We start from the raw sequence: 27,938 nt of genomic DNA, 5'->3' as shown, positions 1-27,938 counted from the left end.
GCCCAGTAGGAGAACAGAACACAGGATGCCATAATCAGGTAAGTTCATATATTTTCACGTGTGCAATATGTTTTTAACCATCCTTTCTTGAACTGGGGACACTACAGCGTATCCAATAATGTTTAACACTATGTATTGCTCATTATTGCGCTGTAATGTTTTTTGCATATTTATCTGTACAGAGATTTTTAATTGAGGAAAAACCATTGCTTGTCATAAATTTTATCTGTAATTGTGTCAATATATGTATTTTTGTTTGCATTGTAAATGATGTATTAAGCTGCTCTTCGGACTCACACTCAGTATCTGATATGCTGTACCAATTTTTATTTGTGAATGAGTTTTTGTCTGAGCTTTACTAATGATTTGGGGGCACTACTATGGCATAATGTTATTTGGGGTCACTATTGTGGCATAATATGATTTCGAGGCACTGTTGTGACATAATATGATTTGTGGGCACTACTGTATGGTATATGTTTTGGGGGCACTACTATGCCATAATATAATTTGTGGGCACTTCTGCATGACCAAATATGAATTGAGGGTAATACTATGTGGCATAATATGACCTGAGGGCACTACGATGTGGCATAATATTAACTAGGCACACTACGATGTGGCATAATATGAACTGGGCACACTACGGTGTGGCATCATATGAACTTCTGCCAAAGGCAAGTCTTTCATTGTTGAATATGATGGGAGCCCAAAGAAGTTGCTGTATCGGGGCCCAAAATTCCTCTTGTCAGCCCTGCCTGTGAGTCAAGGGGGTAGATGTCTCCAGGTAAATAATCTAAATGTTTCCTATCTAATCAAACTGATGGATCACATCCAATTATTTCTCACCCACCTCCTCTATCCCCCTTAATTTATATACTGTGTTATTTAAAATGAATAGAAAAGACGCATATCCAATTACTGTAGTAAAACAAAAATATTTTTCTCTGACATTTTGCTGTGGATGGAAATACTTTTAATGCGGCCGTGTGGGTTTAACTGATTATTCAATAGTTATGTTTTTTTTAGATATATGTTAGTTTTATTTCATGTGGAATGATTAATGAAAATTCTGCCATTACTATTTAATTGACGGAAAAGGGTACCTGTTACCTATATGTGTGTGTAAGTACTCTGTTCGTTGTTGCTATTTTGTGGGAGATTTGAAAAAAGCAAAACATTGTTTCCTACAGTGGCGCCTGTATAATTGGTGGTATTGCTGTAGTATGGGGTGGCGTGCTGGTGGCAGTGTTGTAGTGTGTTTGGTGCTTAGTATTGCTAATAAGTAGTAAAGGTTATTGCTATAATGTGGGGGGTGACGCTGGACGCTGTAATATGGGGGGTGATGCCGGTTACTGTAATGTGGGGGGTCATGCTGGATGCTGTAATGTGAGGGGTGATGCTGGACGCTGTAATGTGGGGGGTGATGCTGGACGCTGTAATGTGGGGGGTGATGCCGGTTGCAGTAATGTGGGGGGTGATGCCGGTTGCTGTAATGTGGGGGTGATTGATGTAGTATGAGTGTGTGTGGGGGGTTATTTATTGCTGTAATTTGGGTACTAATAATGTATTGTCATGGTATTTATTGATGTAATTGGGGTGCTAATAATGTAATGTTGAGGGTCATTAGGAGAAATAAATACCCCCCCCCCCCCCCACACACGCTCATATTACATCATGTTGTACTGCGCCAGCATCAGTGTGCAACAATATAGTGCATGGAGCCCACAACACGTGGGCCTGTGTGCTTTAAATGCCAGGGCTGATTTTTAGTCCCCGTCCGGCCCTGGTACCCAGCCTTACTCGTGAGAGTGACAGGCCATCAGAACTGTCTTTATTACATGATGTAATTTTATATGGGTGGAGCTTTATAGCATTGCCTGGAGTGCTACTAGAAATGTGTTTTTACAACCCAGAGTACTATGTAGGTGCATAATTGGTCCCACTAAAAAATAGGATGAGACCTGAAGACCTCCAGCTCTAAGCCATTGTAAATCCCAAGTGCTTTTTTGATGTGGAAATATCTATGCACCGCTCCGCACAGCAGGGACACCCCCCCCCCCATCTACTCCTCTGCAAACACCCCCATGTCACTCCGCAAGTCCATAAGCCTTGGTGGAAATCTAACCATGTGCGCGAATCACGGTGTACCGCAGGATCCACCACTGACTTTGCACTGTGCTTCGTAAATATCCTGCTCTGGCTGTAGATGAGAGGTACGCTTAACCTTGATCTCCCACTGCATCATGGGAAATGTAGTTTAACAAAGGCTGGGTGCCAAAGATTTCCTGTCCCCACTATATCCAGTAACCTCTTGTTGACTTTCATAGCATCCTCTGCATTCAAAGGCACCAGCATGGATTTACCTAACAGAAGATCAGAGATAGCAGAAACTCGAGGAGAATGTGTTGTATAACAAAAGGACACAGGTGTGAGAATATAATGCACCTGATATTAAGTCATAATATTTAGATGTATATCAGAGATAGATCTGTAATGTATGGGTAAAGAAATTTAGTCTGGGACAGATTATATATATATATTGGAATACTCCCTGAAGTCAAACAACACTTCCAGAAGGGGATGTGTTGATTGAACAATTTTGCTGCCACACAGGGATTCTTGTTTCCTGCAATCAAATTATTGAAGCAACTCCTTTCCCTGCCTGTTCTTTTTTACTTCCCTTAGTGCTGCTCTCCGGACACTTCGTGTCTCTGGTTAACACAGCCCTGGTTATAAACCCCTAGTGACTGAAATATCAAACCACTGTTTTGGACTTAAGACATCTGCAAAAAGTAATCCAGTTAGAAGCAGCAATTTTACAGGTTGACAAAACCATGTTTCCTTGACAAATTTAAAATGTGCGAACATATTTTAGAGAGAGGGGGACACATCCTAGCTCATCTCTAAATCACAGTGTAAGAATAAATCTGCCCAGTATGTATGTGCTACACGGTAGAGCAGCCAGTATGTACCCCTGGCATCACTTTATCCAGGTGCAAATGGGGTCTTTCTGCATGAACGCATGTTTTGGATTTCATTAGTCTAGGCCGACAAATGCTGCTCGCTAAGTATTACAATGCAGAAAATACCTTTCTTAAATCCTACAGCCATTCTGCATTTGGTCCATTGTGCCCTTCAAAACAACACTAAGTTATTGTAAATACAGACCCAACTTTCTTTGTGGAAATCGGCATATAAGGTGAGGGTGGGTTGTTAGTTGAAAGTTTCAGGTCTCTTGATATTTGGAATGTCTTCTTGTGGAAAATCATTAGCAAGTGAGGACTGCATGAAACACCTGCAGCCCGTAGATAGGCTGCAGGTTACCTCCCATGTCCAATATGCCCAGTAAAGTAGAAATATATCGTGAGGGATCGTTCATGCGTAATTATAAATATTATTATTAATATGCAGCTGGTGCTGTGGGATTGCTATTCAGTTTCACAAAAGTGTATAGGGCCTGAGTAGATGTCTCTCCATTACCTGTATATATAGATTTCTCTCAGTGTGTACATTATGTAGAGAATGCTTCTTTTGTGTTATACCTCTGCAGCTACAATGAGCCGATACATTTATATACCCCTAGTCACTGCTTCCTATGGTTAAAATTGTTTTATTTGTGCCAAGGCCTTTCAGTATGGGGATATTAAACACATGGTGCTTATATGCTGGATTTCTAGCTTGCAAACAAAGGTTCAGGCTTTTAAATATTGCGTGACTGGATTTGAGACAGACTGTGGAATGCTCTATTACACAAACTCACAGCCAGTCATCTTGTGTTCAGTGGATGCTAAGCACATGTGCTAGGACGACCTTCAATCAACTTCAAAGAGTGGCTTCCCGCACAAATGTACACAAAAATAAAGTTTCATTCTGCCCGTTTATATTTCTGCTGGAGTTTGCATTTTTCAAAGGATGCTCTGCTGAAGTCATTAACCCCTTTCTTGACCAGTTAGGTACTCTGTACTATATCAGGTTGTTGGGGGTTCACTCGTTTTTATATGCCTGTATAATTGTATTTATGTAGCCTCACAAGTGAACTACAATGGCATAAACTAGATGCAGATTATTTTCATAGTGTCCTCATTTAACAGACTGCAACATTCTTATGATGTAATTTGCCATGAACGCATGATATTGTCACATTATTACTAGTGTATGTGAACTTTCATACAGGATCAATTCATTTTTTAGTTTTATTTTGTAAAGGGCATAATGTATGGAAGCTGCCCAGTTGAGAAACAAGCCCAAGTACCCTGGCCACACTGTGAATTTTTCTTCCATAGATATTCTTCTGTAGGGGACAAGGGACTTGTTACTGTGAACTTGCCTTGGAAAATGGAGGGGTTTAGTGGAATGAGCTCTTTATTCAATTACCATTTATGCAGAAACAATTTCCAGTCAGCATAGAGATTAAAGTCTAAGCAGGCTGGTTGTGTACCCTTCTCTACCCAATCGATTTTATCCTTTCCTACCTACTAGGCCGCACAGTTGCCCAGAAAACCCCCCTCACAGCCTGGGAATAGGATGCATGAGAACCCAGGACGGACAACCTTATACCGCCAGATGGATGGTCCCTACCCTGGGATCATCCACCTTACAGCAGCCACAGATTGTCTTGATCCTGTGTCCACCATCTACACTGCTGTATGTGCCCACCTATCTCTCCCCACTGACGTGTAAATATCTGTACATATCTAGCTTGCATACAGCATGTGGTAAAAAAAAGCAAGATTCAGCGTAGACAGCAAACTACAGGGCCGCAAGACAGAAGGTAACCTGTCGGAGTAAGGGGCTTTCAATGCAAGTGTAAGTGTAGTGGGAGGTTGGGAAAGGACTTTCAATGTAGTACTGGTTGGGGCTTCAGCTATTAGTTTAATGGTTGTGTGAAGGTGGATGTTAATCATGTCATGGTGGGTGGGAGCTATTCATTTCTTGCTGCGGGTTATTTATTTAATGGTGGAAATGATTTAATTTAATACATGGGTTATGGTGGGGCCTATTAAATTAAAGTGGGGTGATGGGACTGTTTAATGCTGGGATGTTTTGGGGACTTTTAATTAACATGGGGTTGAGTTTGGGGAGAAGGAAGGCCATTTATTAAATGTGAGTACTAATTATTTAAATGCTGGGCTGTTTGAGAGAAAAAGGATTATTTATTAAATGCAGATGCTATCAATTTAATATTGGGGCAGGTAGGGGAGATAGAGAACTATTTTATAAATGTAAATGATATTTAATGTGGGGGGCTGTATAGGGGGAGGGAGGCTGAGTGAGTTCACTCATTGCTAGATTTTTCATATTTCATGTTCCTATCCCTTTTTCCAAACAGGGCACCAACATTCCAGGATCCAGACATGCTGCAACTGAGCTTAAGACACTAGTAACGGCAGCAGGTAGTGAAATCTGCAGGACCAGGTAGGAGAGAGCAGGACAGTCTGCAAACTACCAGGACATTGTACAGAAAGCAGGAAGGAAGTTATGTCTAGCTCCACACTGCTCTGATCGTGAAGATGGGGAGCTGCGTGTACCTAACAGTATTGCACTCAGCATTGCTCATCTATTTGAAAGGAATGGGAAGGGGTTGGAGAACATCTTAGCACTGTCTAAAATGATAGCCACACTCCTTGCAAGCCGGTCATGCCCATTCTGGAGGCGTGTATTATAAATCCTGTTTTTGCCCCGTCTACCCTGCATGTTTTATAATATAAGGTGATGCCTTTTACTGATTTTTGGCTCAACTTTATCAAAAGAACTGTCTGGAACTCTCTCTTGTCATTGTAATTTCAAGTCATGGCTACCATATTCATTTCAACTCCAAAAATTCTTCCATGTAAATCTTTTGTGCACAAAACTTATAAACAGGAGCTACTGGTGGCTCAATGTAAAACAAGATGGCTTGGATTTTATCTCCACTTTGTGTATACAATGATAAAACTGTGGGCTCAGAATTGAATGGACTTTAACATTGGTCTTTCACCTTATAAAAGCTATAATGTGGCTGGTTTTGTTGGCCATATTTCCACAATGTCTTATTTCATTCCTCTAAATGTCTAATCTTACATCACTGGCCACCAGAGTAGAAACTATTTTGAATACTAGCCACCAGAATGCATACCTTCCAACATCCAGACAGAATCGGGACACAATATACCCAGCCTCCGATTCACACTATGACACACTGCCCTTCCTTAGTCGTCCTGATACCCTAGTCTGGACAAATCTTTGTAAATTTGGAAAGAACAGAGGTCATGTTGAAATTGTGCTACCGAGATGTGTTTTGATTTTCTCCAGGAATTTGTTGCTGATCTACATCTGAAATGATTATGGCATTACTGACCCTTCCCATAAATGTCCAAACCAGTGTTCAACCCAATCCTACAATAAATCTAGGATCTCAACCCTATGATGCCATCTAGGACAGTCACAAAAGTACAGCCTTTTTGTTTGCAGATATTAGAATAAAATGGTAACATTTTTAAAAAAATATTTATTTTATCATGTGAAAATAAAACATACTTTTTATATACCTCCTTTAACCAAGATTATATATGTAGATGGGTACAGAATCAATCAGCTACAAGTCTTTCTTTCATTATCTTGAAAATCTTCAGAGTGAGATGTTAAGAAATATATACACAATGGCAGCAATTACTGCTTTGGACAACATGCATTTACACCCAATGAGGTATACGACTCAAAGCATTTATTTTGTTAATATATAATTATATACTGTTAGTTGTCACATAAATTGTATTGGTGTACATGTACCAAGTATATCATTTTCTTTTCTATATTCAAATAAGACTTGTTATTGGCATGAAAATATGTGGTTCCAGTAATAAAAACAGATTCCATCCAGGGAGTTGTTTGTAGTGATTAAAGTGGCATTAAAAAACGTATTGTTACTGTGAATGGTTTGAAGCCATCCTAAGCCGGTTAAGTAAGCAGCTAGATGTTTGTCACGCATTTATAAAGGATTTGTTATTTTTACTCTCTAAGAATAGAACACAACTGAGTCTGTACAGTAAGTTGACTGTAACTTGAAAAATGTGCTGTGGGTGTTGTCTACGATCAAATATTTAGAGATTTTAATGTAAGAGGCTCTTTAAAAGAACTATACATGATAATGGTGACACCTATTTCAGTCATCGCTATCTCTACAAACACTTCCGTTGTGACTCTCTCTGGGCTTCGAGGTAGTGGGATAGTTACATGAATCTATTACCTCTAGTACTTTAACTTGCGATGATTATTTTTTTTGGTATTAGTCCTGGGTTAAAGATATTTTTAGGGATAAAAACCAGGTTGTTCCGAGTTGATCATGGGGGAAGGCTGTTAAAGGTCTTGCTGTCATCTTGTTTATTGAGACACATTAAGATTTAATTTAAGTTCCTCTTCCCTTTTTGCCATCAACACCGTTTTATAGCAATATGTTATCAATTCACTGGTCTTCAAGAAATACCCCATTTCACCCCGTACATGAATAACGTTTTATATCACATTGTACTTTAAAGTTAATACTGTAAATTTACTTTTTTTTTTTTTTTAGTCTTTATAGATTCGTATTATGTGCATGCTGTGCTTAGAGATGGAGCAAATTTTTTTGATTCATTAAGGAAAGTTAAGCAAAAAATTGAGCAAGTTTTCTTACTCAAGTTTTCTGCATAAAACCTTGGTGGAATGCAAGGGGTGCAAATGAGTTTATTCTTTTGCACATAAGGAAAATACTGGCTGTTTTTTCATGTAGCCCACAAATACTTGATAGCTTATTTGTACACTGAAATTTAAAGTTAATCTAGGACATGCCCTACCCTAAATATAAATCTCCCATCAAATCTTAAATTTACCACCCCCTCCAATGCAACATGGTTTTGCCTCTTACTTACTTTTGCTTAACTTTCCTTAATGAATCAGGCACAAAGAGCACAAAGTTAGCTCAGACCGTCTATTCTAATACTGTAAGTGAATGTGATGTGTTTATGACGCGTGAAGTGTAGCAGTTTTTGTTTCCCTAAAATGAAATACCCATTTCTTCCCAATTTCCCTCCAAACAAGAACACAAATCCCTGATACTCAAAATATTACTTTTAATATTTCTTTATATATCACCAGCATTCTCTGCAGAGCCTTACTATGGGTAACAAACACAGTAAAACAAGAATGGGTAATTACTTGGGTCTGCTCCCTTTTGTCGGCCTTTGCGGTGGCTTCTTGCTTCTCTGGCGCTGCCAATGGATGGCAGTCCCCATCCTTTTTTTTAGGGCATGCATACACATGTGTTGATAGATGTGACAGTAGTTTGAGAGAGATTTTAGAACAGTTTGTATTTTTCGGAATAGGGGTAATAACTGTGTGCTTGAATGGTGACCAGAAAGATACCAGTGGAGAGGGGGTGATTGCATTTGTCAGTTAAGGCCGGGGTAAGCATGGGAGACTGCAAACTAATGATTAGTGAGGAGAATGAGGTTGAGTGTAGCAGGGAGGGAGAAAAGGTGAGAGCAAAATTTTGTGTAATCGAGCCTCATTTCCAGACGCGATGTGCACCATGGGTCCCAGAATTGAATTGCTCCTTTTGCATTCGGTGCGTATAATTAATGTGCAAGGCACTTTGCTCAGAATTTAATCCCCCCTCATAGTGTCAGAAAGATTAAATTCTTCTGTCCTGATTCTAAGTTGGATGTAAGTCCACTTGCGCCATGTAAAAATGTGACATGTATAAGAATTGTTGTACTGCCGCTTGCTCTTGGAGAGGCAGTTGGGGGTGTTCATGAGTAAGCAGTGTCGGACTGGGGCATAAAGGGCCCGCCGGGTTAAATGCAATGATAATGGCCCGTAAAATATTGTGTGCGGCGATGCTGCGCACTGCTTTATGGGTATGACCAGCCAACAGAGGAGGTGTTCAACCTACTGTTACTTATGATCATCCCTTTATTAATTTCATTATGTTTTTCTCTCTAAAATATGACTTGGTTTAGCTTTATTTTTTGCTTAAAATAATTATGAACTGTAATATTAAATCATTTTCTGCGTTCCCTGAAATGCAAATGGAAGGTAGAAAGTGTGTTACCCTGGGGGTAAATGTATCAAACTGAGAGTTTTCCGGCGAGTTTGAAAAACCAATCAGATTCTAGCTATCATTAATTTAGTACATCCTACAAAATGATAGCTAGAATCTGATTGGTTGCTATAGGCAACATCTCCACTTTTCAAACCCGCCGGAAAACTCTCAGCTTGATACATTTACCCCCTGCTCTCCTTCACCTCTGATTTCAGTATTGAATGAAATATGAGGCAGGAAAAAGGCTAAGCAACACTCGGAAAATCATATAACCCCCCTCTAAATGGGCCTTATAAATAATCCAATCCCTCGGAATAAAATCTAGTTTTTATATGTGGGGGTTCATGAGCCGAACTTGCATTTAGCATAAAACCAAGCTTAATCTGCACCACACCTCCAATCAGCCGATGTAGACTTCTGCACCCTGTAAGATCTATTTTGGTCAACAGATCCATGCACTTTACAGGAAAACTAGGTGCACTTACATAACAGTAGGAGCCTGGTGTCACAAAATAGCAATTCCACTGCGGTTTACTACTTTTATGGCACGTACATTACCTTTATTGTTATTAAAATAATGTCTGAAGGACCTATATGTCAGCTGCTTACTGGAAGGAAGAGCTGGATACAAAAAGACCTGTAGCGTTTTAAAGTTCTCGGAACCCATTGTTAATTTGTTACTGTGCCATAGGCACCTGGATAGGGACCAAATAAAATTGAAAGCAAATATAGTGTTGTTTCTTTTCAATAGTGAGCATCAAACTCCTCTGCATATTCTTTTATTCATGAGAAATTCAGTCAGTACTAATAAAAGACCAATTATATTTCCTCATCCTCCATGGTCTCTTCAGATGGAAATTAAGCATGATTATTCCACTTTGTTTCTAGTGGTGAGATATGACGTCAGTAGGAGTGAATATGTTAGAAAGAAAAGGATTACTGTAAATAATATTTGGTGGATTTGTATCTTACCTCTATTTGTCTTGACATTATCACAGAGATGTTATAATTATATAAGAAACGTGTTTTAGCTCTTATTTCATCGTCGCTGCCACATGTTCGGTCATGTGACTATCACAATATAAGTTTCAGCTCATCGGTGTCACTGAACCGGGTAATCCTAGTTCTGTGCACTGCTTACAAGAACTACTGTGTATTTATGAAACCAGTACAAAATTATGAATTTAATTATTTTAGTTGAAAGCAATGCAAAACACAAAGATTAAAATACTAGTTATCCCTCTTTAGAGAACTATTTGTAAATCTATTTGTTCCATTCATTGACATTACCTGAGGCATCCCTGCCACACCAATCTAGGCAGGACAGTCCTGATTTGAAGGGACTATATTTGCCCACTAACGGATGCCCCATGTCACATCATGACATGGCCATGCTCTTGTCTACTGGCGTTATGCTCCCTTCTCGTGTGCGCCCCACCACTAAGCTGAGGTACCCGCATGCTCTCCCTATTCCAGAAATTAACTACTTGGTATGTCGTAGGCCAGCAGATAAAGGATGTGGCCTCTCTGGAAAAGAGTGTGACCTGGCCAGATTGGGGAGTATGCCGGGCCTTAATTTGTCCAAATTTTCCAGAATATTGGGGTGTATGATTCTATTTACAAGTGCAAGCCATTGTTATTTGCTATCAGATTACTTTCACATGGAGGCTGGCTGCAGTGTACTTTGTCGTAATTACTGACAGGAAATCTGTTGTGTGTAGGAGAAAAGGCTCACATCACGATTGCAGCTTTATCTTACCTATCATCCATTGTTATTTGCGCCTGACACTCCTGATATATTTCCCGTTGTGCAGATGATCACGTTATACCTGGGAAAGAGGGACTTTGGGATTTGGCTATAAAGGATGGACTGGCCCTGCCAGATGAGTGACAGTTCATATGTACAGATGGAGATGACTAGAATGGTATGATCCAGCACATGACCACAAAGAGAGGACATTCCAGATTATACCATATTTGCTCCACCCCAGGGACAGGAAAAGACATTGCCGGGTCCTGTAGTAAAAAAATATATTGTTGTGCAGTAAGCTCTCTATGTACTAATACCCATTCATTGATGTAATGAATGTAATACATTTGTACCTGGAATTTGTTTACATAATTCTGAGAGTCTTGGTATTCTTGGCTCTTGTGATGTTATTTATGCAACATGTGCTGTCCGGGTAAAAATGACGTTGGTAGTAGTAACATACTGTCTCCTGCTTAATGGTTGTTGCAGATCTTAATGATAGACATATTCCAAGCTGGATTTGTTCTATGCCAGTAAACAAAAGACTTGAGCCTTAAGCTGGGTACACACTACAGACATTTACTGCAGATGTGATTTCTGTAACGATTTTACCTAGTCCCGATGAGCATGCAGATTCATGTGTACCAACCTACACCATTTACCTTCAGATCTGTGATCTTCATCTGTCATAACCATCTGCTGAAGAGATTGTGCACACTCTACAGAGATCTGCCTGCACTGCTGGTTGAGTGCATACACACTGCCACATTTGCCTGACATTGCTTCATCGTTGATCGTGATTTTTAGTTGGTTTATAAAACCAAATCAAACGATACAATGTGCTTTGGTACGATAAAACATGATCAGGGGAGCGTACACACTAATACGACATCTTACCAAACGGTCGTTTATCGTGTGATCGGAGTGATAATTGCATGAAAAATGTGTAGTGTGTACCCAGATGTATTCCTTATTTTCTATAACTCAAATCTCTCAAGCTGGATATCTGACCATAATACAATAAACATGAATAATTATTGCACATTTAATTCATATTATGTACTGCAATGCAGTCATCTCAATGCTGGGTTTTTTTTTATCAGAGATAAATAAAGTACTTATGAAGTCCATTGTAATACAATAAGGCTAGGAATACTTACTTTATTTTTTTTACATTAAACTAATAAAAACAATTACAGAAAATACAAATACAGCTGAATATGTATATTATTAGTGTACATGTTTTGAGCATGTTGGCCTTAATCAGCTGTAATATGTACAGGTAATAACAGATTTATAAACCCTGGAAGTGAAAAGGGTCAAGAAGGTATAAAAGTCTATGAGCCACAGACAGATACAAGTTTATCAGTTCATTATAATGCTCTCTAATAATATGAATGAACACAATAAATCAGACACTAATAACTATTCAAACACCTATCCAGTGATAGCAAGAAGGCAAAACACACAACAGTAACAGTATAACTGTCTAACCACTAAATATAAATCAGTTGCTAGAATGTAATCATGAAATAAACTTTATTTGTTTTTAAAGTGTGTTGAACTTATAGGACAAGTCCAGTTAAATCTGCTTCTGATACAGTTCATATTGGCTAATACAGGCGTAATAGTAATGAAAGCTAAGTTAATGATGGGCAGCTAAGTTATAGATGGGCAGCTAAGTTAATGATGGACAGCATTGTTGCCTCACAACACGGGGTCGTGGGTTTAATTACATCCAGGTCCCTGTGTGGATGGAGTTTGTATGTTCTTCCCGTGTTTGCGTGGGTTTCATCCGGATGCTCCGGTTTCCGCCCACACTCCAAAGACATATTGGTAGTTAGTTGGCTTCTAATAAAATCAACCCCTTTGTAGGTGGATCCTTGTGATAGGGAATAAAGATTGTAAGCTCACTTGGTAGGGACTGTAAAGTGCTGCGTAATATTAGGAGGCATAATACACACACATACACACACTAAGGTTGTCCAGAACAATCTGCTACACACACAGACACACACACCAACCGACCCCTCCACAAACAGCCAGTGTTTTTAATTATGCTTCACTAATAACAAAATGTGGTATGACGACACCAACCAAGAATAAAACTTAAGGGGTGGGCTGACCAAGAAAAGAAGTAAGAGGTGGCTCATTCACCAAATCATTTTAAGGTGATTTTGCTTTCTGTTTCCTAACCACTACACATGCATTTTTCATGTACATTAAATGACCCCCTTAACTAATGAAAGATCACAGGAGACGAAATTCTGTTTGTTCTATTTATTGTCTTAACTTATCTGAATTATCTATGTTATCCTATCTTATCAGCTTATCCTATTTTTTCTATGGGCAGGTCCACTAGTAGCCATGGGAGGTCACGTCTGCGCCTGTAACCTGCAGCAATGAAAAATAAGAGCTTATTAGATTCTATATTGTCTATAGGCACATGTAAATCTTGTACATCATTGGTCAAGACTATAGTGTACACAAAGTAGCTGGAACATGTATATTTACCTCTCATTGTGCCTGTGCAATTTTCTTGTGGGCGCCCAGTACCCTCTGCTCCTGGCTGATGGCAATTGAGGTGTTGACCCCCAATCCCCTCTGTTCCCGGCTGAAGGCAATTCTTTTTATGTTCCCCATCCCCTCTGCTCCTGGCTGAAGGCAAAAGAGTTTTGAGCTCCTCGTCCCCTCTGCTCCTGGCTGAAGGCAAATTATTTTGTGCATTCCCCGTCCCCTCTGCTCCTGGCTGAAGGCAAATTATTTTGTGCATTCCCCGTCCCCTCTGCTCCTGGCTGAAGGCAAATTATTTTGTGCATTCCCCGTCCCCTCTGCTTCTGGCTGAAGGCAAATTATTTTGTGCATTCCCCGTCCCCTCTGCTCCTGGCTGAAGGCAAATTATTTTGTGCATTCCCCGTCCCCTCTGCTCCTGGCTGAAGGCAAATTATTTTGTGCATTCCCCATCCCCTCTGCTCCTGGCTGAAGGCAAATGACTTGTGGGCTCCCAGTCCCTTTTTTATATCTTGAGACTACTGTGTCATGTGATTGACAGATTTATGAAGTCATATGGGTGGGGTTTGGGTGTGGTCTGGTTAAATGGGTGTGGTCTTTTTATATTGTCATTTGGGCGTGCCCAATTTAGTCATAGGGGTGGGGTCACTTCAAATGTCAAATAGGTGTGGTCCCTTTATTGTGTTATGTGAGTACTTAGATAATATTTTATAAATATTAGTTGAGATTACAAAACACAAGAGTAAAATAACAGGCTTCTAATACCAGTTGAAATTAAAATGCATAAATTATATTAAGGTTTTATCTGGCATGTTTTCAGTGTCTGTGAGAACTGTAAAGGTTATATCATTTATCTTAACCCTTTAGTTTACTCAGAAATACCCTCTACTGTTGGCGTTATATAAAGTATAATACAATAATTCCATTTGCTCTATGTGTATGAAATCTGGTAAAATATTGAGTTGTTCTTATTATTATCATCATTGTTTATGTTTATAGTACCACCATATTACACAGAAGTGTACAGAGAATATTTATCATTCACATCAGTCCCTGCCCCCATTGGAGTTTACATTGTAGTCTGCAGCCAATTAACCTATCATTATGTTTTTGGATTAAGGAAGGAAACCCACACAAACAAAGGGAGAATGTACAAAGTCTACACAGCATTAAACTCATGACCCCAGCAGCAATGCTGACCATTGAGTGGGATGGGAAGCAGTTAAACTAGAGCTCATATCCACTGGCGTCAATTTTGTGCATTGTACTAGAGTTTCTAATTCTAGTGGAACACATGGAAAAGGGTTTGAACCTAGAAACCACCATTACTCTCATCCGTTAGCATGCAGCATTGGTTCGTTTTTCCAAAAGCTTCCTGAACCATTCAATTGCTTTTTACCACAAATTAATGCATTGAGGAAGCCTAATCATCCTGCAATAACCTCCTCGACGAGAGTAAAACAGCAATTACAACTGCAGATCAAATGCGTTAGTTTGACATTTAGTTTTATTGGCTTTTTTTAAGGCAAATCAAACGCCAGTGGGTATAGGACCTTCAAAGCATCAACCCAGCAAACGCTTGACCAAACTCCAGTTTGACTAGAATGGACTTTACAGCAACGATGTAACTGGATTTTAAGAATAGCATTTATTATCTGGGAAATGTTGCAAATATATACAATTCAGGCATTTAACTCAGCCATCTCCATTAATAATACACATTAGCAGAATCACCAATGACAACATACATGGCAACTTATGCAAATAAGTGTAAATTCACATGTGCCATGAGGAATTTTCTCTCATTTTATTATTATTTCTCTTTATTTATATAGCACAAATATTTTACACATCAACTGTACAGTGAATTTTGACACACTCTCCACAGTCTCCACACCAGGGGTGGCCCAACCAGTCATAGATCAAGAGCCAAACAATATCTATAGGTACTGCAAAGAGCTTTACCTTTTCTATGTCTGTGCATATACATCTACCCAGTACAAACATGCGCATCCATACTGTAAACAAATTCATTGAAAATATAACATAGTTTACAATATCTTGCAAAAAAACAAAATATCCAACACATTGCCAAAATGCTCAGAATAATCATAAAATCCTTCCCATGTGCCACTAAATCTCACCACATGCCCCATACATGACATCAGTCCTTCTCATATACTCCATAGATGCCAATCAACCTCCCCCTTTGTCTACAGAACTACACATATTCCATCATATCTCCCCAAATACCATCACATCTCATTACATGCCCCTCAGCCTCTTCACATGCCATCAGATCTCACGTGCCCTTACTTGCCTGCACAGAGGAAGGAGGAAGAGTACACTACACTCTGTCCTCCTCCTTCCCTGATTGGATTGTCTGTGACACTGTGGCCTCTCTGCCTTGTCCAGAGGAAGTCACAAGACGTGGCTGCTCTCAGTCAGTCGAGCAGCTGTATATTTTCCAATCTACCCCTGTCGGCGCCTGGACAACTACACTCGTTGATGCTCCTAGACAGGAGCCACATTTCAAAGCTCAAAGAGCAACATGTGGCTCTAGAGCTACAGGTTGGCCACCGCTGCTCTACACCACTAAAGTGCACAATTTCTCTATCACAGGCACACAAAAACAACACACTCAGGGCCAACTTAAGGGCCACATGGGCCTGGAGTTGGAAATTCTGAAGGGCCTTTTGTGAGAAGCTCAGTCCCAACAGAAGGGGTGTGGCCATGGAGTACATAACTAGCTCCTCCCTCCAACCACCTACATACTCCTCCCATCTTCCCTAACATGAAGCACTCAAGGAAAATGAAGAGAGAGAAATATGTCCCAACCGTCCCTTAAGTTGGAACAACACTTTTACACAACAAAAAGATAAATACAATATGGGGGTCACATTTCAACTTAACAACATGGAAGGACTGGCTCCAGTTAATATAAGAAAACCTTAAATCCATTAATTAAAATGTAATTACGACCAGTAAGAAATTAAGTTACTTAAAATTATTACAAATTAATTTACATACAGATTTACAACATCAGTGTGCCAAATGTGCCACCAATTCACAAGCCTGAAAAGCAGAACCCTGCATCAAGAGGGAGAGAATTCTAATTTGGCCAATCATATCATAGAGCAAGGGTCGGGAACTCCCACCACTCATGCCGGAAATGGCACGAAGACCACTTTTGTCTGGGAAGCTCGCGCTTCGCAGCTGCTACAATAAAGCAGCCGATGAAGGTCGAAACAGAGCTTTTGCAGCTCAGTTTCTGCCGTTATCGGCCTATTTAGTGAAGCAACTCCTAGGTTTCCAGAATAAAATAAAAATTTCTCCAAAGTATGAGGCACACTATAGATTGAGGTCACATCTTCTTACCTTTTCTCCACTGCACAGCACAGGTCTAGATCTGGCCATGCTCCTCGCTGGTACCTGGCCCCCCTGCGACTCCCGCAAGCAAAAAAAAAAAAAAAAGATTTTTTTATTTTTAACTATAGAGCTCCAGTGGGGCCCCGGGGCCCCCGTGCAGGTCTGAGCCTGGGTAATTTGTACCCCTCCTTTGGCGCCCCTGCATGTCAGCATTTAAGCGAGTGCACTGAAAAAATGAGAGGGTGAAATCCAGATGACGGCTGGAGTGTAAGAAGCCTGCATGTGCAGGAGGCAGAAGAGACAGCCTAAAATATACCTGCTGAAAGAGAACGGAGAGTGGCTAAACTGGTGGTAGCTGTGGAACTACTATGATCAGAAGAATCTGGTATGTAATGTAACATTGATGTTGTGCAATTGAACTGTTTATTCTGTGACTGTAACTATACCAGCAGTCTAAGAGGTGCAGGAGAGAGAGCATACTTGCCAACTCTCCCGGTATGTCCGGGAGACTCCCGCATTTTGCGAGAGTCTCCCGGACTCCCGGGTGAGTGTGGCAATCTCCCGAATTCTGCCCACTTCACTAGGAAGTGCCCCACTTCCTAGTGAAGTGGGCAGAATTAGGTCCCAAATGCCGCGATTCCCGATGAATTGCGGCGTTTGGGGGGTGGGGCCAAAATGCCGCGATTTTGACCGCCCCGCCCCCCTCACACCCACCTCCACTGGCAGGCTCCCGGAAGAGAGCTGAAGAAGGTTGGCAAGTATGAGAAAGAGGAGATGTGAACTGTCTTAGTTGTATTTTGAGAAATGCTTGAGATCTGTGCTCCGGGAGAAAGGAGATGTATGCTGTAACCATGTCCGTGATAACCATTTAAACACTGTGCTGGAGGAGGCAGGAGACACACATTTACTTTATTATTTGCAACGCAAGTGTTGTGCTGGAATGGAGCACAAAAGTTATTTTTGTTTTGTCTGTTAATTATTGTTTAATGTTATTTCTGTTAAACTGCACCATAACTCTACAAACGTAACATACGTATATGACCAGAGGGGCCCTCTGGTCATGTATGGCCATACCCACAAGCTTGCCAGGACAGAAGAACATGTGAGGAGGAGCATTATTTTCCCATGCACCCCGCGTCTACACACAGAGACGGGGATTACACTTATTTTCCCCTAATAAACTCATATATTACATTTAGATTCACAATTAATAAATAGGCTTATTTCCCCACAACTAGCCCTGGCAAGAAATGAATAGCATTTACATTTAATAAATACAACTATTTTCCCCCAACCAGCCCTGAAATTAAATTAACTACATTCACTTTTAGTAAATAGGACTCTCCTACCTCTCTCTCAGCCCCTCACTAAATGAATAGGCCGCACTGCCCCCTACTCAGCCCCACTTTCAATAACCATTCAGCATTAAATAATAGTGCCATTTCATACAACCCAATACATAACTGTGACACTTTTCAAGACATAACTACTTATATGTTCCTGTAATAATTATGTCATTTTACTAGTTCTGGCTGGTTGTCATAGAAACCATTATATTATATCTGATACCCAACATCAGGTGAATGATGCTTAGGAAGGGGGCCGTTCAATCTACTAGTGTTATGTGGGCAGTGTGAATCCCCTGTTATTGGGGGTGGGTGGGGGGAACGAGTTTAACTAGAAAGATATTGTTCTTTATGAAACTAGAACATAGCTTAGACCTTTAAGTTAGTTATTGCTACTGTCCGTGAGGAAGCATTATAGTAAAACTTACTAATTGGTTAAGATGGCCTTACACTTGAAATGTCCAATTCTTTCTTTTACCTTCTATGATAAACTCTACTTGCACTCTCAACAAATTTGATGTGGTCAGTTATTATTAGAGATGGGCGGGCTCGGTTCCCCGAGATCCGAATCCATCTGAATTTCGCCTATCCGAGTACCGAGCCGAGCAGACTGAGTAGTCTCCCGCCCATTCGGAATCGAAATCGAGGCAAAATGTCATTGTGACGTATTCGTATTTCTGAGCTCGGTTCTCGCGAGATTTCAAAAGCATAAATACCGGCATCCACAGCAATCCATCGCCATTTGACAGAGGGGGAGAGAGCAGGGTTAGGTCAGAGGCTGTATTAGCGCAGGGACAGAGCAATAATTGTACACCTTATTCTTTCTTTTATTCTTTCATTTCAAAACTATTGAATTATATTATTAAATCCAATTCTATTTGAATTTGTTAGAGCAGCAAGACAGGAGGATAGAGGAGGCTTATTTTTCAATTTGTTTGCACTACAAGTGCTTTGGGGTCTCCCATATTCCCACAGTGTTTTAGAGTAATTTTTCTGGCTGTCAAAAGTGATATTTGTCGGCAGTATTTCTAGAATTTATTTGCACTACAAGTGATTTGGGGTGTGCAATATTCCCCAGTGTTTTACACTAATATTTCTGTCTGTCAAAAAAAGTCATCTTTGTCAGCAGTATCTATATAAGACAATATTTTGCACTACTAGTGATTTGGGGTGTCCAATATTCCCCAGTGTTTTACACTAATTTATCTGTCTGTCCAAAAAGGTCATCTTTGTCAGCAGTATCTATCTAATACAATTTTTGGCACTACAAGTGCTTTGGGCTCATTAAAATGGATTCAAAGCAGTCCACATATGAGCAGAATCAGCAACCAGGTTCTGTCACCAGTCCTGATGGTATGTTCCCAGTACTTCATGTGGGAAAGGCGATGTAAAAGTACATAGTCTTTTTAAATCAGGGGAAAAAACACACACCAAAAAATAATGTACCGTGTTGAAGCGAAAAAGAAGTGTAACTGAGGAAAAGTTAACTGCCGATTAAAAAAAAAAATTGCCAACATGCCATTCTACACACGCAGTGGCAAAGAAAGAATGGAGCCTTTCTCTATTACTGCCAGATCTAAAAATATTACTGAGCCCTCTTCTTGTAAAGTCACTAGTGAGCAAGCAAGACCAAGTAATTTGGAGTCTAAAAGTGGTGCACAACTACTGTTACGCGGGAAAGCCGAGCTGCAAAAAAACAGTAAGGCATTAGAGGATAATGTATGCTTTGAATCAGAAATGACACCAATCCCTGTGAAGAGTCCATCCAACAGTGGTATGTGTAATGGTGACCATTCTGATAGTGTACCCATAAAGAAGGGCACTTTCAGCATTTCTGCTGATGTGTGCCTGAACAGCCCGAGTGTAGCCGGTGATACACAAGTGAGGATGACACTTTGTCTTTAGAAGAGGATGTGGGGGAGATTTGGGTATCCGACGAGGGCGCTGATGAGGATGCGGTTGATTGTGTAAGTCCTGCAGCAGTGTGGCACCAGTGGCAGGTGAGGTTCTGGCACCAATATGCACTTTCCAAACACAAGCAGGGATGACGCAGGTGGCAGACCACAACAGTTTGACATCTGGGCTGGTTTGAAAGATTTTTCAAAAAAATGTGTGACCTTGCCCATAACTCCATCCAATCCGATTATTAACATGCAAAGGATTTTGGAGGATTATTTTCAAGAGGTAATTGATATGGAAATGTCAGACAGTCCCTTTCCTTACTGGGAAGAAAATCAGGCCATTTGGAAACCCATGTACAAACTTGCTTTGCAATACCTAAGCTGCCCACCCTCCAGTGTGTACTCTGAACGAGTATTCAGTACAGCCGGAAACTTAGTCAGTGATCGCCGTAGAAGGTTACTTCCAAAAAATGTGGAGAAAATAATGTTTATGAAAATGAACTACATCTTCCACGAGGAAGGCCTTCACCATCAAAGACATCCAAGCACTGACTGTTCTCTAATGGCGGATTCAAGCGGCGATGAATTGATAGTCTGTGATGATGAGGTACATACTGATGAGGGTGAGGATGAAGCTGAAGATGATGACAATAACATCTTTTTAAAACTTTCTATTTAACTGTAGGGTGCAATCTACCCCCAAAGAGGAAAGGGACTTGTGGCATTTCCATATCACGTACCGCTTGAAAGGCTGCTGTTTTGGCAATTTCTCATTAAGGGTAGGGTGACCCCCTACTGGCTTTGTCCATTTCAATTAATATTGTACAGTCTATAACGGCTGAATTTTTTACTCTTTTATACAAGTGGAGGGGGGCCTATAGAGACAGAAACCAAACTGCCTTTGTCCATTTCTTTAGATATTTAACTATAAGTGTAGAGTGTAATATACACCCAAAGACGATGGCTGCATTGCCAATATGCATAGATGGAGAGGAAGACAATCTGGTTTGTGTGTAGAATTAATGACAGCCTACCAGGAATTAAACTGTTTTTTTTCATAATTATATAGCTTTACAATTACATTACTTATCCAAGAAACAGGTGGAGCACTAAATTTGGTTATTTTATGCCCAAAAACATTGATTTTTAAACAAAATAGCAAAACAAAACAAAATAAAACCAAATCCAAAACACGCAAGGGCGGTTTGGCAAAACTAAAACCAAAACACGACGGTAATCCAGATCCAAAACCAAAACACGGGGGTCAGTGAGCATCTCTAGTTTTTATGTGCGTGTATATATAAAGGTGAGCAGAAGTGTTAGCCATATATATATATATATATATATATATATATATATATATATATATATATCTTTCTTTGAAAGTAATTTTCTTTTGTAAGGATTTTACATTACCAGTTGTGGCCAACAGTTGGTGATACAATTAAGCCATTTTCCCAATACCTAGTGTATAGACCGTTTCAGACACTTATAGCGAGTTGTTCATTAGGGAAAGGTGAGCATAGACTGTAAATTTTGTGTTATTTTGGTATTTATACGTTTATACTGTATGTATGTTGTACATATTGTGTAATAAAATTGTAATGTTGCAGTTTTAGGTTGAAAATGTAAAAATACTTAGATGTATGTTACAATATGTAACAGAGATTAACTGTCGAGATCTGTGTTCTGATCAATTACCCTGTCTACATTCTAAAGCTGGGTACACACCACAAAAATTTTCACCAACTTTTTATGCCGAGCGATTTTACATGCGACCGACGGTCCGATCGCTCGGTCCATGGACTGCATACACACTAGCCTTGTTTAGGACGATAAAGGGAAGAGCGGACTTCCCTTTAGCGACTTTTTACAGCCGTGTTGTCGTGAGCAATGACTGTAATTTCATACTCACTGTTGTGGATCGATGGGAAGTTTATACACACTACACAGCGGAAACGAGTTTGTAACGAAAATATTAAACGGTACGACCAACCAAATGAGGCGACAATCGTCCATTTGGGCAGACTTTCGACCATCGTGTCACTACACACACTGACCCGACTTTTGAACGAGCGGTCGTATGTCGGCTGATTGAGCCGATTATTGGACGAAAACCGTGTAGTGTGTACCCAGCTTTAGTAACTGGTTCTACCCCTTGGCTCACACCATCAGTTATTAAACTCTTTGTCCCTGGTCCTCTCCCCCCCTTCCTTTTCCCATTACCCCTCCTCCTCCTCCCTTATTGTCTAGTTTGGTTCTTCCAAATTTCACGCATTGACCTCATGGGGATTACTAGATCCACCAGACCAGTGGAGTTAGCGCCTACTTTATCATAAATATTTCCAGAGATTAGAATGGCAAGTATATGGATCACCCACATACATCCTGTTGGTTTTTAGACTAATGCTTCAAGTCATGTTTTATGATGTGTATGTTAGATTACAATCCAGTGTATAAAACTTTGGCTATTTTTTATATTACTGTTTGTTTAGTTTGAAAAAAAAATCTGCTTTTAATAAAGAAACATTTTAATAAAATAAGTAGAAAGTTTAAGCATATGTCAGACACATTTTATCTATTTGTCTGTTATGAATGATTGTTATTATTAATATTTAACTATATAGCACCGGCTTTCCCCACAGTGCTTTACAATTGGGAACAAACTCATGAAATAGAATAAGACCGGCTGTGTTGTGAGTTGTAGTGTTATCTGTTTACTGTATTGTAGTGTTATACCATGTATGTCTTGTTGTTTGCCCTCTGTACGGTGCTACAAACCCCTATAAATAAAGGGTAATAATTGTAATAAAATTAACAAAGTGGTAAACGGGTCCTGCTCAGAAGCTTACAATCTATTGCATTCAATTGTTTTGTCTAAATGTGCAAATATTTTTTGTTTTTTTTTGTCTCCCATTACACACTGATGATAAGGTAAGTATTGCTTGAAGCATATTTTTGTAGACATAGATTTCTTTAAATTAACATATATATCTCTACGGGGAAGCAACAAATTCTACAGCACTGTACAATTTGGGAGACAAGCGTCACATACCATGAAAAAATACATGCACTGTAACAGAACATGACACTAATGATTTCTGACAGCTGGGAACATTATTCGTATACACCCACCAGTAGGTTAGACATCTGATTAGGTACAACTTTCCTCTGTCATCCTGCACAAAAGAAAAGAAATATCGGAAGACGTTAACAATTAAGTCTGCCTGTCATGCAAATCTGCAACCTCTAACTATAAGGGGCAGATGCAGTTTGCCATGAGGTGACGCGATATGTCTCCATGTACTGATCCGGAGTCACATTGCGTCACCTCACTGAGTTTTTGCAAGGGAAAATAAGCAAAACGTTCTGTACCCGACAGTATTCTGTATTAGCCGACAGTGTGTGCAGCTGGACATTGAGGCGATTTGAATCTGCCCCTAATATTTAAGCCTAATCATGTTCTACAATTAAATACACACATAGGGGTAAATTTATCAAGCTGCGGGTTTGAAAAAGTGGAGATGTTGCCTATAGCAACCAATCAGATTCTATTTATCATTTTGTAGAATGTACTAAACAAATAACTAGAATCTGATTAGTTGCTATAGGCAACATCTCCACTTTTTCAAACCCGCAGCTTCATAAATTCACCCCATAACGTTCTAGAGAAAAGAAGCAGCAAAACTTTGCCCACAGTCTTATTATTTACTTCCTCCAGCCACTTTGCCCCTATGCATACTGCATATTAATTGTTGGTGGGGGCTGTCTGTGGGCTGAGAGGCCTATGACACTATTGAAGTGGCACATGCTCAGTTTGATACAGAGAGAATGCACAGGTAATGGGGAAGGGTTACACCCTGGTTGGATGCATCTTGAAGAATATCAGCTCCCGCTCAGTGCAGATCCTAGTTGTACACAGTCAACTTGTACAGTATTTCAGGGTACATAACGTAAAAACAGTAGGATACACACTAATAGCTACAATAGGCACTCCCGGTGAGAAAACTGTATATGTTTATTTATGACATGTACACTGGTATCGGCAGTGACAGGCCAGGGATATAATTTACAACTTCAGATCTCATGTCTGTCCAAATAACATAAACAAAGTGCATTGGGTGAAAGAAAATCATGATAAACAGTCAACTTTACTGTTGAAGTGCAGCGTCTGATCCCAAAACACCTGTGGTTGTTTTATGATTTACCTAATCTGTATAATTTGTTATGATGTTGCTCAGGGCTGTCATGTTTTGTTTAAATACCAGTCACAGAGAAGTGCCTGTGTTTAATGTTGAATGATAACAAATGCACACCTCACACTTTGAAGTGTTTTGTTTTAAGTTGTGTTACTGTTGAACCATAAAAAGAGAGATAAAAAGAAGGGTTTTTGTGTGCACTTGAGGCCAAAAAATTGTCTTGTATATATTATTCCGTTTAAAACTTAACAGACATTGGTATATATAAACGTTAAATAATATATAGCTTGTGTTGATAGTGTTGAAGTAATATGCATTAAAATGACTTTGCACCAATTAGTCTCAAATTCATAAAGATCTGAGGTTATTCAAATGAATTTGGATTCTGGATTCACTGAATGGTTAATAAACTAGGGTAGGGGTCGGCACGCCGGCGCTGACGCTGCATCAGTAAAGCAGCTGATGACGGCCATAACGAAGCTTCTGCGCATGCCCTCCTGAATGGCAGTATTATCTTTGATGTGTTTGAATAAGTCAGCTCTATTTCTTCCTTCTCCTAAGCTCTCCATGTAACAGCGCTTTGATTTTTTTTCCAGATGAGTTTTGTTATTCAGCCCATGACCATTTTAGTAGTCATGATCTGCAGATTTTCTATTTTATTAATGTATGTTGAAGTTATGGCCTCCAGAACTGTACACTGTACTCAGGGGGAGGTCTTACCAGTGATCTATTCTACATTACCACTTTTAATGCAACCTGGTATTATACTGGCTTTCCTGACTGCTTACTTAACTTCATATCATCCGAAACTATGGGGTCTATTTATTATCAGGCAAGGCTAGAACTAGTTTCCTATCGCTGCTTATCACAGTGATAGATATCTATGTATTACTGCAATTTACCATTGCACTGCAATAATCAGCACCATAGTGATATTGGCTAGCATGGATAAAAGAACGCTTACCCTTTGGCAGCCAATTTGGTTTCCACTGCACATATGTGACCAGGCACTGCTGGTTCACACACAAGTATTGGAGCAGGGTACCTGTTCTACCTAGTTCCACTTTCAATTAAAAAATGTTTAAAAAAAGATTAATAATAATAATAACACTTTAAAATGATTTATTAAAATAATAAACCATTTTTTTTCTGTCTCTCAGAGGCTTCAGCAGCCCTGCTGCAGCTATGGAAGGTGAGGGCTTGAGAATACATAGGAAGATATCTATAATACCTTCCTATTTCTCCCTCTACTATTGCGATCCTGAGCATTGTGACATTTTTATTTAATTAAGCTCCATTTAAAAACATTCTGTCTTTGTGTTCTTAACAAATGCACATGCTAATTAAGCTTGGCTTTTATAATGCTACATAACTGAAATACAGGGGATAGTTTGGTTTTCGAACTCTGTTTAATTTAAGGTGAATAGTAATGGGATACAACAAAAATGTTCACAGTATTAGATTTATCTTTTTTACCATCTATCAGGCAGTGTGCTAGAATGGCGTTGCAAAGTAATTGTAACCATGTTTTCACAGGCATCATACAAGCCCCTGTTGAGGCAGATCGTTGAAGAGATCTTTCACCCTGATCATGAAGAGCCCAAGGATATCGAGCACATGTCATCTGGTCTAACCGACCTACTCAAGACAGGATTCAGTATGTTTATGAAGGTGAGTGTGCTATTGGTAATTTCTCTCATTCTATCATTTTATCCCAACTTTATTAAATGGATTGTATGTTGTTATTTTGTTACTGTAAATACTTCAACATCAGGTTACAATTTGAGTTCAGTTGACTATCTCTACATTATTGCAAGTTATTTTAATTTATCCAGGTTGGTCTAAATTCTAGATAAATCACCACTGTAATAATTTTGGACATACAGTAGGAGGTTTCCTTGATTATGTACCGACCCAGAGACTTATCATTGAATGATAGAGTCTAATATTAAAAGCTATCTGCTACCATTATTCTAAGGATAATTAAGAGGGATGCAAATTCTGTGCCAACAGGGTCACAAATCTATTTTTCACAACAATGTATTTTAAAGAGAATGCTTATAGCTCTAATGTTCTTGGCCTGACGATAACTATACACAGTGACCTGTGATCACCTTCCAACCGCATTTACCAACATCAAAGTGGTTTTTGAGCCTCAAACTAATCCACACTTGGATCCGTGTTTCCTCTTCAATCCTCCATGGAAGCCATTACTATGAATAGAATCTCTTTCCAGTTTAGGTAGAGACTGGATAAAAACCCCACACCCTGATGGTATATAAGTAGTTCCTGCTCTTCCCCATGTCTTTTCCTGTTTCTAGTAATAGGTAGTGTATGTAGTTTTTTGTTTTCTGTAGCTAGCAGTATCCAGAGTCTTCAAGTAGTCTTGTGGAGCCTGTGGAAAGGAGAAAGGACAGCAGGCTTCAACAGCATGGAGTTGTGGGGCCTGTGGAAAGGAGAAAGGACAACAGGCTTCAACAGCATGGAGTTGTGGGGCCTGTGGAAAGGAGAAAGGTCAGCAGGCTTCAACAGCATGGAGTTGTGGGGCCCGTGATAAGCATTTGACAATCCAGCCTGGAGGTGTCTATGTGGTACAGCATGGAGTTCTCACCCAAAGTGAAAAACTAAGCCCTCTGAGTGTAAAGAGCTTTTTAGCCTGGACAAGAGAGTCTTTGAGACAAAGGAAGAGCTATGTGAAGCATCTTTAGATACTGTTGCTTTCTCAGCAAGGACAATGTAATCAACAGCAGTGGCTCTCCGGTTGTACCCTTGGGCAGCAAATACTCATTCTAAGAATAATCTAGCTAGTCTCCCATTTGAAGGGTCCCTGCTCTTTGGAGACAGATTTGACAGTGACATACACATGTCTTCTGGGGGTAAAACAAACTGCTTGCCACACGATAGAAGGGCTAAGTTCACTTCCTGGGCTTGTCAGCACATCTTAGCAGTGGGAAGCTCTAAGCCAGGGAGACCATGCAAAAGACAGTTATGCTTTCTAGATCCAAACAGTCCTTTTGGGACTTAAAAAAGAAAGGTCCAATCAGAAGCTCCCATTAATACCAGTTTGGGGCAGAATCACACAGTAGGTAAGAGTATGGACCCACTCTAACACAGATAAATGGATGTTAAACATTGTAAGAACGGGTACAATATAGAGTTTCAGCAGTGTACCAAGGAGAACTTTTTTGTCTAATCGAGGACTCAACTTTAATAGAATTGTTAGTCTTGCAAACAGTTTGCAATCATTAAAGAGGCATCAGGTATTTTCTCTTGTTCCTGCAGGTCAAGAAGACACAGGTTTCTATTCAAGGCTCTTCTTTGTCAGAAAGTCATCAGGAGCCTGTCCCTCAATTCTAGATTTATTTAGGCTCAACAAGTTTGTTTGTACCAGACATTTTCGCATAGAATCTGTGGATTCTTTCCTCATGACCGTCATCAAAGGAGATTTTCTCACATCCATAAACCACCAAGATGCCTATTTTCATATCCTTGTTGCAGTTCATCCTAAAATATTTCTCAGGTCCTGGGGCAACACTTTAAGATCACCTGCCTGCCCTTAGGGCTGGCAACATGTCCAAGAACTATGACTAGAGTGCTAGTCGCTCTGATAGCAGAATTAAGAAAACAAGGTGTTAAGATATGGCCTAATCTGGATGACAGCATTGTGGTGGGGAGTTTAGAAAGCATTGTCTGTTACAAGATAGAATGGGGCTACTTTTGTTGGGGATGTTTTCTTCCACCATAAGGATCATTCCGTGTGTAAGATGTCTAGTTGGAAATTCTACAAATGTAGGTTCACAG

The 27,938-nt window shown here is 39.8% G+C and overlaps 1 protein-coding gene and 1 long non-coding RNA gene across 2 annotated transcripts in view; one reads left to right on the top strand and one right to left on the bottom strand.

Moving 5' to 3' along the window:
* SCFD2 (sec1 family domain containing 2) overlaps positions 1 to 27,938 on the top strand; it is a 408,506-nt gene that overhangs the window by 349,564 nt on the left and 31,004 nt on the right. The window contains exon 7 of the mRNA XM_075195616.1: positions 25,674 to 25,808. Coding sequence (XP_075051717.1) covers positions 25,674 to 25,808 — 135 coding nt within the window. The remainder of the gene's footprint in view (positions 1 to 25,673; positions 25,809 to 27,938) is intronic.
* Positions 13,077 to 13,801, bottom strand: LOC142104561 (uncharacterized). Its single transcript, XR_012679596.1, has 2 exons — positions 13,326 to 13,801; positions 13,077 to 13,205 (listed from the first exon to the last, which is right to left on the bottom strand). It is a non-coding gene; the product is annotated as an uncharacterized LOC142104561 (long non-coding RNA).

This window comes from Mixophyes fleayi, chromosome 1, assembly GCF_038048845.1.
Source record: "Mixophyes fleayi isolate aMixFle1 chromosome 1, aMixFle1.hap1, whole genome shotgun sequence".
Lineage (NCBI taxonomy): Eukaryota > Metazoa > Chordata > Amphibia > Anura > Limnodynastidae > Mixophyes > Mixophyes fleayi.
The sequence above is the reverse complement of the archived record's forward strand: the minus strand, read 5'-3'. Positions and strand labels throughout refer to the sequence as shown.